Source organism: Phoca vitulina, unplaced genomic scaffold (assembly GCF_004348235.1).
Source record: "Phoca vitulina isolate PV1807 unplaced genomic scaffold, GSC_HSeal_1.0 scaffold23, whole genome shotgun sequence".
NCBI classification, from domain to species: Eukaryota; Metazoa; Chordata; class Mammalia; order Carnivora; family Phocidae; genus Phoca; species Phoca vitulina.
The window spans coordinates 17,873,043-17,888,871 of NW_022589726.1; the positions used below are offsets into that span (position 1 = coordinate 17,873,043).

The window sequence follows — 15,829 nt, forward strand, 5'->3', positions numbered from 1 at the left end:
GTAATGAAGTATGTTTTAAACAGATGTCAAACTGAGACCTTGGGGCTGGCCTCTGTCTTGCACTACACTTTACAGAAATAAACACTGAGGTATCCATACCACTGAATCCGGTGTTGCCATGCGTCATGGGAAAATGAGACTGTTGCATTGCCAACTGGTGCAGCTTGGTCAACTGCAGGGAGGAAACAGGAGAGGTTGGCATTAGAAGAGTAACAGAGTCAGGGCTCAAGCATATTCAAAATTGAAAATGCAGAGCTCCTGATCCCCAAAGTTGACTCTACTACTCAAACTACAACACAGGGTAAAGATGGGACTTATACCACAATCCTGGAGATGGGCAGAATATGAAGGTAAGAGTTAGAAGGGCATCAGTACAAGAGAATGAATGCATTTTGGGTGTGTGAAAAGAAAAGCAGCAGCACCTGCCCGACAACCATCCCCTTGTGGGCTACTTAATGAAGGTGTTTGCAGCCATTGCAACAGTTGCCCCCGGGACAAGCAGACAGGCTAGGTAAACAAACTGTGCAGTGGTGCTAGGGGAAACACACCATGCAGGGTTCTTCCAGTACTGGGAGAAGGGAAGGAGATGAGGGGGCAGGGAGACTGCAAGGAGGAGAGAGATTAAGATGAAACCAAACTGGGCTCAGCCCCACCCCCTCCCAATGGATTTCTACAGCTATTTTTCTTCACCTATATAAACTCTCCTGGCTGTTGTAAAACAATCCCTCCTCAAGGCTACTTCCCCTCCTGGGCCAAGCCAAGAACCAAACCCAACTTCCCAAGTCTAATGCTCAGCACCTGAAAGGGTTAGTAATGACAGAGGAAAGTGCAGAGAGAAATGCCCTTACACGAAGTCTGAATACCAGTGCTTTTAAATAGAGTGTTTAGTGGCAAGAAAGGTTTTATTGAGTCGAATCCCCAAATATTCAGCTTATCCCTCCCTGTGCAAAATAAGCCCCTTTCCCACCCGCCCAGATGCTTTTTAAATTGTCACCTCAAATTGAGGAGTACCCAAAGACAAACCCAACCTCCCACCCCCCCCACCCATGGAAAGGACTCTATGAAGAGATGCACAGTCAGTCCACTGTCAATTTAAACTGTGCCCTGGATAATAAATCACAATATACCGTGGAACACTTCTCTCTTTTAGATAGAATAATCTGGAATATGGGGAAAGCAGAATCTAATAATCTGCTGAATTCAAATTTCCAATGATTACGTCAAAAAGCAAACAAGGTGCTACTGTGGCCCTGATTAAAGATTATTTAAGGCCCAAAATACGAGGTTCACCTTATGAGGAAAATACTATAAATGTTTAAGACCCAACTCACTTCTGCCTATGTGGAAGAAAGAATGAAACAATTTTGGATGGGAGAGGGAGCTTTTCAAAACAAGAAGTGAAAACAAAACTTACATCTGGCTGTGGAATGGCATACTGTCCTTGAATGGTATAGGCCTACAAAAGGAGGAAAACAGTTCCTATTAAAAAACCAATCACGGACAGCCACCCAGTGGGAGAAGGGGAGACAGATTTCAACTAGCCAGGAAGCCAGAGTTGAACTAGAGATGGGGGAGGCCAGAGATTGAGGCAGTAGATGGTATCTCACAAACACAGTCAGACCTGAGTTGGCCTTCTTTGAAACCTAAATATGATGCCTTATTCCAGGAAGCCTATGAAGGGAGCCATGTTCCCTGCAATCAAAGGCAAAATACACATTTGTTTCTTAATGGAAAGGTGGGAAGTGGGATTAAGCAATGCCTCGATTGACCAAACCCCCTTCTTTTTCCCTATATACAAGACAGCCTAGGAGGAAAAATGTTCTCTTCCCTCAACCACCCCAACCCTTATATACCGGTCATGGTGATATGAATGATTTGTATTTGCACAAACCTACGTGGCATGTTTTGAAACACTTCCCTTTCCCTATCCCTACCTTATTTTTCTCTACATCTGCCTGAAGACGTTAAATGCACTGGAAGCTAGCAGAGTACCTAACACTAGGGAGCTGACCACAGGAATGCAAAATAAATAAATAAATAAAACAAATCACTGTGTTCTAAACCCTGCACCTTCTCCCACCCCCCCTCCATAAAAGGCACTTGCAGCTCCCACTACACCCTCCTCCCCCCACACCATAACCTCCAAAAAGGGAGCTGGGTCTTCAGGGCAATGGGGAGGGGGACAAGGAGGAGGAACAGGAAGGGAGGGGAAGGAGTGGCTGGTTAACAGGATGTGAAGCTTTTCACATCACAGTGGCCAGTACCCCCCAAAAGTGCACCCAGGTGGGGGTAGGAAGGTGAAAATGGGATAGGAAGAGTGGGAGATGGGGAAGAGGGGTTGAACAACAACAAAAAAAAAAAAGAAAAAAAAAAGGAAAAAAGGAAAAAAAAGGAAAAAAAGGAAAAAAAAAAGAAAAAAAAAAGAGAGTTGGTGTTACCATCTGGTGGGCTACGCGGCCTGTGTGAAATGAGGTGGGGGGGGTCAGTCCAGGTCCCCGTGGACAGGTGGTGTCCACAGCATAAAAATCACCAGCGCCACTGGCCCCCCGCGTGTTGGCAGTCTCGGCTGAGGCGGAAGGATTGAGTGAGCCTTGGAGACTGAACATCCCCTCTCACCTCTAGAGGTGGTCCCTCCAGGTCAGGGTTGAGGCACATGGACGGGGTGGTGTGGGGAAAGCTCGCACTGTCGCTGCCTGTGCTGTACCTGTCCTGTGGATAAATAGAGGATTTCAGTCTCCAGGGCTGTCAATCCGGCACCTTGTCACCAGCATGAAATTCACACAAAAAAAGTTGTTTAATTTTTTCTTTTCCTTTAAAAAGGAGCTCACGACACAATTTGAAACGAGCTGCAATCAGTGAATTTAAAAAAAAAAGTTACCTTGTGGCAGGTATCACACCGCACAATTGGGCTATTTTCAGTAAGAATGAAGGGATGGGGCAACAGAGCTGATGCCAGCTACTGGTCAGTGTGGGATTAAGTTGAACCCCTACAGAGCCCACTTTTGTCACAAAGGAACAAAAGATACAGGTCCATCTGTGGACGTTGCATGAACCAGTCCATTTAAAAAGGCCCATGGGAATAATCAGGGCCACTCATGAAAGAAGCTTCAAGCCTTTAGAGGGTGGTCAACTGAATAAAGGGGGGGGAGGGGGGGAGGGAGGTGGGGAAGCAAAGAGGTAAGAAGGGGGAGGTGGAAAAAGGAGGAAAGGAAAGGGAAATGAAGAATTATAGAGAGGATTGCTGCTGCACAGCATGGGACTCTTTATAATCCCAAATGGCAGTGGAAGAATCCAGAAGAGCAGGAACCTAGAGTTTCTGGGGAGAAGGGAAAACTCCTAAGGCTAAGCCTCCTTGCTATACTGACTCTGGGCCTTTGTTTATCCTGCCCGACTATCCAGACCGACAGAACCCTTTAACCAATCTGGTTTAAACAAGGCAAAGTACTAAACTGTCTCAAGGTAGCACTGCGACATGATTTCTTGTGAAAGCTCCCAAAAGCACATGACAAACTAAGTCTCCAAAATCTTGTTCAGTTTTATGCCAACTCAAAATAGAACGTGAATGAGATGGACTTCAAGCTTTTGCTTCCCCCAATTCAAACACAAGATGGAACTAATTAAGTGTGCTTGTAACAGGCCAGCCCCTCATTGGGAAAAGGCATTCTGAGCAATGCACTTGCTTAGGCAACCACCAAAATGAAGGTCACTATTTCAACCTGAACCCCAACATTTACAAAACTGACCTACCTACCTACTCCTTAAATACTAACCAACGAAGCAGAAAACTATCATGGTTCTATTCCATGCTCTTGTCATACAAATCTAACTTCAGAATAAACCATGTGCCAAGGATCAAGAGTTTAGGTGGGTGAAGTAGAAAGAGGCCAAGGGGGTGCTTTGGTGTTCTTACTCTAACACCAAAGATCATAGCACCACAGCCCAACATGCTCTCCCCCTTCTATTCTCATACACTGAACCCTTACCCCGGCTGGTTTAAGTTATGCCATGTGGGTTCAAACCAGCGTTTATGAGGTTAAGAGCCTGGGGGAACAATTCACTGGAGTTTGGGAGTGAAGGGGTAGGAGTAGGGGAGGTGAGGTGGGGGGGAAGGGGAAGTTTGTAGGACACTCAAGTTTAGGACCCCCCAATTTTGAGACCACCATCCAGAATCTCCTTCAGAGGTCCAGTTCTTTGCTACTTTTATTCAGACCTCTAAAGAACACCCCACACATAAAAAAGCATGGATGGGGTGGTGGGAGAGGGAGAGAAGTAGTGACACCAAGGCCATTTTACCCTTTCTTCTAACCCAACCCACCTTAAATTACCAAGTAAATTCCCCCTTCCGAGTGCCTACAAAACTCCCATTGTCTGCTAAAAATTAAGTAAGGGCTTGGCATTCATAGCTTTCTCCAGTACAAAAAAATAAAACTAAAAGCAGGTCAAACTAATGGCCAGAGTACAGGTTTCAGCAAGCATGCAGAGTGGCCTGGTGCGCTGCTGGCAAAGTTGACATTTCAAATATAATCCTTGTTCATTCTAGCCCACCAATAAGAACTTTCTTACCTGACCACCTGCAAAGATGACTGGAGAACTGGACGGCTTGGGCCGGTACGGGATGGTCACGCCCTTCGGGGGGGACTGGGAGAGAGTCAGAGGGGAAAAAAACAAAAAGAGATAAGGTTTCAAAGCTGCTTCAGCTGTGTGGCTTAAGCTCACACAGATCAGTTAAATTAAAACTGTATTAATTTCCATCCCCTCACCTACCAACGTTGTCTCTGGCTAGATCTAATCTCAAATCATCTGCAGTTATTTGCCTTTAAAGCAGTTAAGATGGGTCCGTGGACTACACAGCTCACACTAATTCTCATCAAGGTAGATTCCCCTGTAATAATTTACGCATTATTTCCACGTTTTCAAATAAACCTAATGAACATGACAAACCTCTATGCGTACGTATATAGTTGGCAATTTAAGATCTTACATTTTGGCCTATATAAAAAAACGAAGCCAAAATAGGAAATAAAGTACCCCAGTATTATACCTAAGATAATACAGACACTGTCAAGAAAAATAGTAGGTTCAGTCAACATTTTCCTAAACTCTACTTGAAAATCCTACTTTCCTTTCTCATGCAACATGGGACCAATTCCATAACAATTCTAAAAAGGTTTATTTTCCTTTAATTTTGCTATTCTTACTTTAACTGAATAACATATGCTACCAGGACCTCATAAATCATTCAAAAACACCGTTACGGATAAATCTTCTCTTATATAAATGTCCTGAATATAATCCTGCCTTAAAACAAATTAACTTGAAGAATGTGTCAAAGTTGCACATAGCCAAAATACTGTAATCCAAAGGCAACTTAACTCAGCTTCTCAGGAACCCAGTTACATCTTTTGTCCACTCAGTCCAAGTAGTGAATCTTCCCCTACCAACCCTACTAGAATTGCTGTAAACCAAAAGATGACTGCTGCTTAACAATTTCTATTTTTGCTCAGACTATAAGAAAAGTCAAAGCTGGGGGGAGGAAAATATGAACTCAGGGAACCTCTTCCCCACCCCCACTGGAAGCTTCTAACAGCTTCACCTAATTCTAGTCTTACTAAATATAGATCAGTCTGTCTCCCTAGAATCACCCTCCCCCCATTCTCAGCATGAGCCTGAGGGCTTACCTCCAACATGACCACGCAGATCTGTTTCACACACTCAATGATGGATTGCGGAATGCCAGCAATAGTGATGGCCCGCTCAGTTGAGTTGGGGAGCATATCCCCCGCCACCTGGACCTGAGCCCCTGTACTCTTTGGGGTAAAAAGAAATTTTAAAAATCAGATAAAAACAGCTCATACTCTTCCAATTCCCCAATCAGCGATTTTAGAGTCTAACACTCAGTAGAGATACTTATCCCATCTCCTATTTTACCCTTTTTATCCTCCCTTCCCACTCTTCCCTTATTCCAGATAGGACTGTTTAATCACAGTTATAAATAAATTAGCCTCTGAAAGTCAAGAATAAACCTGAATAACAGCCTAAATTTAAGCTGTTCTCAAGAAAAAGGCCCTTCTAGAAATGATAGCTAGCTAATGATAGCTTCATGGGCCATCAAACAAAATCTCCGCAAGTATCACCCACTTTTCATTCTCTTATTGAACAAATATTTATATTAAGCCCATTCTATGTGTCAGGCACCATTCCGGTTGCTTGGAATACATCAAACAAAACCAAAATCCTTGCTCTCATGGCATATACAATAAGCTCCTGAAAACTCCTTTAGGAGCCACTCAAATTTCATTCCAACATCCAATTCAGTAACTCCTATTAAAAGCTTCCATAATTCAATGTAAATGCCACAGTTCAAAAGGGAGCACAATTACAACTACAACTTAATACACCTTCCTGTTTTCCCCTTGCTATTTAGGAGTTTGGTCAAGGAAAATACATCCTATTATTATATATCAAACTGTAATCTTCTTAACATAAGAAAAAATTATGTAGTCTCATGGAAAAGTTGCCAAATAAAAAAAATGGAAACAGGGGGCGCCTGGGTGGCTCAGTCAGGTGTCCGACTCTTGATTTCAGTTCAGGTCATGATCTCAGGGTAGTGGGATCAAGCCTCATGTTGGGCTCCGTGCTGGGCAAGGAGCCTGCCTGGGATTCTCTCTCTCCCTCCGTCCCCCCCACTCCCCAGCACAGTGCTCTCTAAAATAAAAAGGAAAAAAAAAAAAAGGAAACCAGTCATATTCAACAGTTAGAAATTCTAGTTAACCTTCTGACTTGTTATGACATATGAATTGTTAAAAAAAAAAAAAAAAAACCTACACATTTTTAGGTATTCATCAATGGTACAATCCTTTTCTTCCCATTACATAAATTGTAATCATCTAGAACTGTTACTTTAATAATCTTCATCTCAAATATGAACTTTCCCTAGCCATACTAAGAGCTATTAATAGAGGAAGCCACATTTAAAATAAACCTTCTGAAGACAACAAAAGTTACCAACCTCTCGTATTTCTTTGATCTTGCAACCACCTTTCCCGATGAGAGAGCCACACTGACTAGCAGGGACCACCAGCCTCAGGGTAACTGGGGGTCTACTGGCAGCTGTACTATTGGTCATAGAGCTGCTGATGTCCTTCAAAAAGAAATTCATCAGAACAGAAGAATTAAGTTTAAGCAGATGCCTGGGACCCGTAACTGCTATAACAGAACTGTTTTAACCTTATAAGGGACATATTATGTCATGATCTACCATCAGCGAAAGTTCAAATATTGCCTCCCCCGCCCCCAAAACAACTATTTCTGAAAAGATAAAAAAATACCTACAAATTTCCTCAGAATTAGCCCTAAATACAGTTGCCTTCATTGGGGGGGGGGGGGGTTGTAGGAAGAAAAATGATATTATTAGTTTTGGAAATTAGAGCTGACTGCAAAGTAAAACAATCTTGAAGTCAAAATTAAATAAAATATTAAGAGAAAGATGAAACAACGCAACCCAATATTCAAAGAACCAATCCTGTCCTCTTAGAAAACTGGTAAGATTAAGTTGTGTGCTTCTTTGTATCATTATTTTAATTTCTTGCTAATATCACCATCACGCAGATAACGAAATTGAGGCAGAGTACTCAACCCCAATCACATCTAAAAAGCTGTAGATTTGAAATTAAAAGACTGTATTGGCTCCAAAGCCCACCATCTTTCCCATAACAATATGCTACATCCAAAAGTCATGGTTTTAGCCTAGTTAAATTTAGCCTCCTGAGGATTAAGTGGTTTAAACATCACTTCTCAGCCTAATCTCTATGCAATAGCTGGACCTGGAAAGTGCTTAAACATAAGCCTTTAAAGTCAAGGACATGTTAAACTATGAACAGATCTTCTGAATGTTTTTTAAGCTTCAGACTCTGGATTAGCAGGGCCTTGCAGGTCAAAAGATAACATTTCTGATCTTGGCCATGATAAAATTTCAGGCACCATTAAATATCCAACCACCAACCCAAGCAGCAGCCAACAGCTCTCCTCCGCCTGTAGTGTCAAATGCATGATTAGCAGCATTACTGAAGAGCGGGAGGAGGCTGAAGAAGACAAGACCTAGGGCAAAGACTGTTCAATGTCTGAAGGCTGAGGTACCTTGGTGAACAAAAAAAAAACTTCCCTCTGCCAAAAAACCTCTGGCACTGGTATTTTGCTTCTGATAACCTATAAACATTCCCTCCCTTCAAGTATCGGTCTGACACAACATTTCAGACAGATTTTCTTAAAAAATGTAACTATATCCAAGGTTGAAAGGCACCTGTATTTATAGTATATAGTAGTGTTCACCAAGGCACCTAAAGAAAGCACATTTAGGCTCACTCAACTATAAATCAGGGGACATAACGTTTAGTAATGAAGTACTGTCATACCTTCAAAACTGTCGGTCAAAAAATGAAAATAAAAGATGCTAGTTTTTCACACAATTTTTTTATGCTGAGTCCCTGGTAATAGTCAAGCTATTTAATGATTCAAGTGACTTAATGGTCAAATTTTGGGGACACTGAAAGTGGGGGGGGGGGGCAAAGGACCCATTCGTAGATATTTATGATCCATTCTGTTCTTGAATTTAAAAAGTTCTCAGAAGGGGTGCCTGGGTGGCTCAGTCGTTAAGCGTCTGCCTTCGGCTCAGGTCATGATCCTGGGGTCCTGGGATCGAGCCCCCACATCGGACTCCCCGCTTGGCGGGAAGCCTGCTTCTCCCTCTCCCACTCCCCCTGCTTGTGTTCCCTCTCTGTGTCTGTCAAATAAATAAAATCTTAAAAATAAATTAATTAATTAAAAGTTCTCAGAAAATCACTAAGTTATCTAGAAGCACTTTAAAAGGAAGACTAAATGGAGAGGGGTGTCTGGGTGGCTCAGTTATTTGAGTGGCCAACTCTTGATTTTGGTTCAGGTCATGATCTCAGGGTCCTGGGATTGAGCCCTGAGTCAGGCTCTGCGCTCAGCAGGAGTCTACTTGAGGAGTCTCTGCCTCTCCCTCTCTCATGAGGGCACAAACACTCTCTAAATAAATAAAATAAAAATGAAACTTAAAAAACACCCGAAAGTAAAATAAAACAAAGACTAAGTGCAGAATGAAAGAACAACAAACCTCTTCCAGTTTGTCAATGATCATAGCAAAGGCTTTGAAGATGGCGTTAGTGGGTCCAGCCAAAGTGATAATTCTCTCAGGACAATTCCCTTCTGAGATGTTGATACGTGCACCACTCTGGATAAAAAACAAAGCCAAGAGTTAAATAAGACAAAAAGATCTGAGCATATATAAACAACCCCCCCCCCAAATAAGATAAGCCAGGAACTGCCTACATACATTACATACATTATCTTGACAGAAGGCAATTTCAGCATCATTTCAAACATTGCTCATTTTTGTCCTCAGACTACAGAAGCTGCCTTAATGCTTGAATGAACTGAGACACAGGAACTACATTTCCCAGCATACTATATGTCATTACAAATAACCAAGCCAGAAAAATACCACATTTTCCTTTTGCAACATTCCCCCCTGTAATCACTCATTAAAGAAAATTTTTCCTTTAAGGACTTAACAGTCCCTAAAACTCCCCCCACATAACTCACCTCCTCACGCATCTTCTTAACTGATTCTCCTTTCTGTAAGAGGAAAAGTCAAGAGTGAGCTCCAACTGCTATTTCAACCCAGACTGACTAAACAGTAATTAGAGTTGAAGTGACACTGTCTTACCTTTCCGATGATACTGCCAACTTCCTGCAATGGAGAAAACCAGCGTCAATAAGAGGAAACTCAAAGTGTTTGTTATCATGAAAAGGAATTTTTAACGGTCCAAAGCAATGGGAAAACTAAGATTTATAGGGAAGGGGATTGGGTGGGCTTTTTCTTTGCTTTGCTCAAAACATAAATGAAGATATCCAAGAATTTTGAAGGAATGATGATGCAGGAATGTTTTAATGCTATTGTGCTTAGTATGTTATTTTTTGAAGTACCAAATGCATCACCCTCCACCCCCCGCCCTAAAAGCTTCCCAAAGTTGTCTGGGCAGAGAAAATCTACTTATCACAAGCTATAGCAACCTCCACAGGCAAAATCTTATTATCCAGATATGTGACAGTCTTTGGCTCCATCTTCCAGTTAAGCCTTTCCTGCTCAGTGGAGCTTCCTACTAAAGTCTGTCCATTTTCCCACTACACTCTCATCTACTCTGATAGAGAAGAGTGCTAAAGCCAGATGCCCCACAGTGCTAATCTGATGAGCTCCAAGATGCATGCCCTCTCTTCCTGGCCTCTCCCTGAGCAGTTACTATGACCCAATTTCCCAAGCTGGTGCATACCTTTCCATGCATAAGTAGCCGGATGGTGAGAGTGACATTTAATCCACCTTCAATCACACCGGTGTCCATGTCGAGCAGTGTTCTGGGGAGCTGGACTTTGAGTGGTCAAGTCTTTGGTCACTGGTGGGGGTGAAAGCCAAAAACTGAAATGCAAACATGATCAAAATCAGAAACAACAGGAGAAATAGTTCCTAAAATCATTTTCACCATTATCAATGTTCTGATTCTTTTCCTTAAATCACAGTCTATCACTTGGCAAGCTTGTATATATCCAGCACAACTACACTAATGACAACTATTTACAGCTCAGGTTCTGTTAAGAGTATGGAAGGAGACTTCAGTCTGCTCTCCTTAATGGTAGGGCTTCCGCTGACTCTCAGGATGAGGAAGATTCCTTCAATTGGCAATGGTTGTAAAGGAACTGCTGAAAGTGCACTTGTCCTTCAGCAGAATAAGCTTTGACAGGATACAGAAACACCTGGAAATCATGAGGCCAAACCTCAAACTAACCAATTACAGAGAGGCAGATGACCTTTTGCTTCCCTGTTAGGTAGCAGTTCAGGTTGAAAGCTAGAAAGGACACAAAGTTTTCTTACTTACAGCAATTTCTAGGTAAAAAATTGAGCTGTATCACACATTAAAATTTCTAATCTTGACAGATGACACCGAATAATTTTAGTAAGATTTAAATCAACAGCCTCACTGAAAAAGGCATTATCTGAAAGCCTTCTACAAAGGCTGGGATTCCATATTCTCCTTTGGGAAAACACTCAGTACATTAAGCACAGCCTGAGTCCTTTCTTCTATTCCCTTTCCCAACCCAACTTGATAATCATTCGGATTTGAAAATCTTCCTTGCTTCTGTGTATTAACCTTTGTTACCACTTCATCTTTATTCACATCTATTAAATCTTAAATTTTCTTCCAAAGAAAACAATGAAAATAAAACTGGTATTGCTAAAAATTTATTGTATAGTTGTTTTAAGCAACAGCAGTAATGAACTCTTCCTACAGAGAAAGCTCTTTCCCCATCTGTCCTCTGAAACAATGTTCCCAATATTTCTGTTTTGAAGTAACAAATTACATGCAGAAAGAGAATTTGTTTTTTGGATATACCTTTTCCTACGATACCTCCTTAGGACCTAACAGCCTTAGCTTTAAAAGGTTCTCCCAAGTTGATAAATTTCTCCAGTGACATTTTTAGCAACCATCCCTTCAAAACTCAACATCAATGAACTCTCCCACAACTAGTTTTCCCCCTTCACAAACCAGCCACCGTTTTAACTTTGCTCTAACACAAAACCCATCCCTAAACATTTAAAAAGTGTTTTTAAGTTGCTGCCAGATCACTCTGTTTATGGCAAGCTGCCCCGTGGTTACCTCCAGAGCATGATTTAAAAGATGGGCTTTGCATCCCCAAGGCACCTCATTCCCCCATCTTCAAAATAGAATTAACTGCTGGCAAAATCCCAAAATTCAACACTTTTCACTCATGGAAAAACAACAGTGCTGGGGGGGGAGGGAGGCTGAGTGGAAAGGAAGAGACAGAGTTACGTCTGTAAGAATGACTTTGTTTTTTAAAATAAGATACGGTAAAATATTGGCAGTTTAGCTCCTTATCTCCACTCAAATGTAACAGGAAACACTTTACAAACACTACAACAACGCAAGTACGAAAGGGCAAGAACACTGAAAATCTTTTAGAAGGCCATTTCGTGATTAAGGCACAAAGCTGCATTTCTAACTCCAAATATCCAAGAAATCCCTGTCATGTTCTCCTGACTAGGTCAATATAAGTGTACCCAATCCCAGGAATCCAGCTGTTAATCCTACAGTCCATTACCCCTTCTCCTATAAATAGCTCGGCCTGGGTCTATATCGGCAGGCATTTTGTAATTTCAAAATTCGTTACCCCGAGAGAACGTCCTGAATAACTCGGTAACTGGGAGCCCGTTTACCCTTTCTTTAACTCCGCAGCCCCCCTCCCCTCGGTCATCCAAACATTTTCCAATTAAAAAATGCCCCCCCCATCCCTCCACCAGAAGAGAAGGGAAAAAAAAATAAACGGTTCGGTCGGGGGGGGGCGCTGCGATCCAGGGGGAGGGGCCGGACTAGTAGCGCCTCCTCGTGTGCCTGCGCCAGCGCCTGACCCCCGCGGGGAGCCGCGCTCACCCGCCCGGCCAGCAAGCCGGCCATCGCCTCCCCCCACCCCCTTCAACCAACAAATCCACCGCCGCCCCCCCTACCGCGCGCGCGCCCTCCTTGACTCCTGCGCAGCCGCCACCGGGAAAAGGCGGGGGGAGGGGGGTAGGCCTTGCGCGAGGCCTACTAGGCCGCGCCTGAGCCAGGGCCTCGCGTGAATGGCCGGCGAGCCAGAGTGAGGGGGTAGGCGCTCACGCGGTACTACGCAAGGCCGGGGCTCGTGACGAGAACCGGAGCACGCTGAGAAAGATGGCAAGAGTGGAAACAGAGCTATAGCTGGGGGCGGAGGGAGAATTTTGAAGCTTACCTGCAGGCGCGAGGCGACTGAGGGGAAAAGGGGAGCGGGCGGGAAGGGGAAGGGCGGGAGGCCGGGGGCGGAACAATAGGGGCGGGCGGGAAGGCGAGGGGGGCCCCGCGGGCGGGCGGAGGAGGAAGGGGGGGGTGGAGGAGGAGGAGGAGGAAGGGGGAAAGAGACCCCGGGGCGGGTGGAGGGCGGCGGAGGGCGGGCGGGCGGGCGGGCGGAGGGCGGGCGGGCGGGAGAGGGCGCAGGCTGCGGCTGCTCCGGCTGCTGCCTCTGCTGGTCTGGGAGGGGGACGGGGCGGAGCGGCCCGCTTTCAACCCCGCGCACCCTCCGACCCCGGAAGCGCTAACCGCCCCGGGGGCCGGCGAGGCGACTGCGTCGCCCAAACCTTCCCCACGCAGTGCGGACGGCCTCCCAACAGCCTAGAGCGGCTCCATGGACAGCGTCGGCACCAATGAGACAACACCTGGTAGCGAATGGCCAAGTCTTAAGATAGAGCGGCAGCGTGGGGACAGGGAAGAAGCTAGTGGCCCCTAGCGGGCTGATTGGAAAGATCAGGCGTGAGTGCGGAGAGAGTTGGCAGTCGCCATGGATAAAGGAGACAAGAGGGAAAAGGGATGGGTGAGAAGAAAAGAAACGGGAAAAACCCAGTAGTCTATAGTAATACTCATTAAAAAATAAAAGAAAGAAAGAAAGATAAAAAAACCGAATTTGCCACACTGAAGGCAACTTTTACACCAACTCCTTACTCTGAAAATTAGTGATCAAAAGGAAAGAATTAAGCATTTACTCCTCTTAGGAAGAACTGTAGTTCATCCGTTGAAGGAAAACTCTTTTTTAAAAGATTTCCATCTAATAAATGTAAAAAGAATGAAAGAGTTAGAAAATCACCATCCATTCTGCAACCCAAAATGAAATAATTCATTCAGGCCGGTGGCATCAGTCATCAAAACTTTAAGTGAAAGGTTGATAGGGGGAGAGGATATTATCATAGGGCCAAATATCACCACACACATTACTGGCAAATTGCACAGGGAAAAAAAAAAAGTAATCTAAAATGGAGAGATCTCATAATCACCACCGTACCCAAGTGATCAAACGTTGCAATACTAATAGCAGGACAAGTTTGACATTATGTGTCCCTGATGAGATAAAATAAATACATAGCATTGTCTATTAAGTATTCTTGTCAAAAGTGTTTAATCTTAATCTTATCAACCTTTAGACCTAATCTGCAGTGTACAGGAAATTTATGAGGGATAAAGGAATAAGTTAAATACATCACACTGCAGGGAGATAATCAACAAACTCAGAATGTGGGATAGTCTGCAAAACAACTACTCCAGGGGGCACCTGGGTGGCACAGTTGGTTAAGCAGCCAACTGGATTTTGGCTCAGGTCATGATCTCAGGGTGGTGAGACGGAGCCCAGGTAGGGCTCCGCACTCAGCGGGGAGTCTGCTTGAGATTCTCTCTCTCCCTCTGCCCCTTCCTGCCTCTCAAATAAATAAATCTTAAAAAAAAAAAAAAAGACATCTACCCCAGTCTCTTTAATTTTTTTTTAAGATTTTATTTATTTAAGGGGTGCCTGGGTGGCTCAGTCAGTTAATCAACTGCCTTCGGCTCAGGTCATGATCCCAGCGTCCTGGGATCGAACCCCGCATCGGGCAGCCTGCTCAGCGGGAAGCCTGCTTCTCCCTCTCCCTCTGCCCCTGCTTGTGTTCCCTCTCTCGCTGTGTCTCTCTCTGTCAAATAAATAAATAAAATCTTTAAAAAAATAAATAAAAACTTTTTGTAAAAAAACAAAACAAAACAACAAAAAACCCAGAAGAGCTCTGGCAGGGAATAAGACAAAATAAGGAGAAGGAAATTAAGAGAAAGCAAATACAGGGTTATTTATTGAACCTTGTTCAAGTCCTTTAGGTGTCAGTTCTGGCCTTAATATTATTAAGTTTTATTGGGTAACCCCAATTCAGTGGAGTCATCTGAAGAGGAACAGCTTCCGGAAGTGAAAAATACAGCTTGGGGATTCCAGTTCCCTGGTGTGGGGGTGTGTGTATTAGAAACAATTTGAGATAGAAATAAAAAGAAGTCTGTCATTGGCAAAGGCAAGGAGCAGACCAAATACTGAAAGAGAGGAAAGGAAATTAAGAAAATGTTGGGGGGGAAAAAAAACTAACACTTCAGAAAAAATTTATTTTTAAGATTATATTTATTTATTTGACACACAGAGAGCACAAGCAGGCAGAGCAGCAGGGAGAGGGAGAGGGAGAAGCAGGCTCCCCGAAGAGCAGAGAGCCCAACGTGGGGCTCCATCCCAGGACCCTGGGATCATGACCCAGACCAAAGGCAGACACTTAACCAACTCAGCCACCAAGGCACCCTCAAAAAAAATGTGTTAACTTTTATTCATTTAAGTAATCTCTACACCCAACACGGGGCTCGAACTCACAACCCTGAGATCAAGAGTTGCATCCTCGGGGCGCCTGGGTGGTTCAGTTGGTTAAGCGACTGCCTTCAGCTCGGGTCATGATCCTGGAGTCCCGGAATCGAGTCCCGCATCGGGCTCCTGCTCAGCGGGGAGTCTGCTTCTCCCTCTGACCCTCCCCCCTCTCATGTGCTCTCTCTCTCTCTCTCATTCTCGCTTTCTCAAATAAATAAATAAAATCTTAAAAAAAAAAAAAAAAAGAGTTGCATGCTCTTCTGACCAAGCTGGCCAGGTGCCCCAGGACACTAACATTTCAAATCAAACTAAGGAGCGGGGTTACTATGAGGCCTGTGCAGAAGATCAGATTAACCTCAAGATTTTGCACTTGGAGGCGGGGGGTGCCTGGGTGGCTCAGTCATTAAGCGTCTGCCTTCGGCTCAGGTCATGATCCCAGGGTCCTGGGATCAAGCCCCACATCGGGCTCCCTGCTCCATGGGAAGCCTGCTTCTCCCTCTCCCACTGCCCCTGCTTGTGTTCCCTCTCTCGCTGT

General features: G+C 44.1%; 1 protein-coding gene across 13 annotated transcripts in view; it reads right to left on the reverse strand.

Annotated features, from left to right (window-relative positions):
* Positions 1 to 12,932, reverse strand: part of PCBP2 (poly(rC) binding protein 2) — a 22,129-nt gene extending 9,197 nt beyond the window's left edge. For 4 of the 13 annotated variants that reach the window (XM_032420407.1, XM_032420406.1, XM_032420402.1 and 1 more), the window contains exons 1-11: positions 12,859 to 12,918; positions 10,350 to 10,492; positions 9,746 to 9,769; positions 9,622 to 9,654; positions 9,134 to 9,250; positions 7,010 to 7,141; positions 5,679 to 5,807; positions 4,564 to 4,650; positions 2,617 to 2,709; positions 1,415 to 1,456; positions 100 to 172 (exon numbers count right to left, since the gene is read on the reverse strand). In XM_032420407.1, the coding sequence (XP_032276298.1) occupies positions 100 to 172; positions 1,415 to 1,456; positions 2,617 to 2,709; positions 4,564 to 4,650; positions 5,679 to 5,807; positions 7,010 to 7,141; positions 9,134 to 9,250; positions 9,622 to 9,654; positions 9,746 to 9,769; positions 10,350 to 10,418 (799 nt within the window). In that variant the 5' untranslated portion in view covers positions 10,419 to 10,492; positions 12,859 to 12,918. Of the gene's footprint in view, positions 1 to 99; positions 173 to 1,414; positions 1,457 to 2,616; positions 2,710 to 4,563; positions 4,651 to 5,678; positions 5,808 to 7,009; positions 7,142 to 9,133; positions 9,251 to 9,621; positions 9,655 to 9,745; positions 9,770 to 10,349; positions 10,960 to 12,858 lie in introns of those variants that run through there. The other 9 variants (XM_032420412.1, XM_032420410.1, XM_032420409.1 and 6 more) reach the window with 5 other exon arrangements.
* Between the last annotated feature and the right edge of the window lie 2,897 nt (positions 12,933 to 15,829).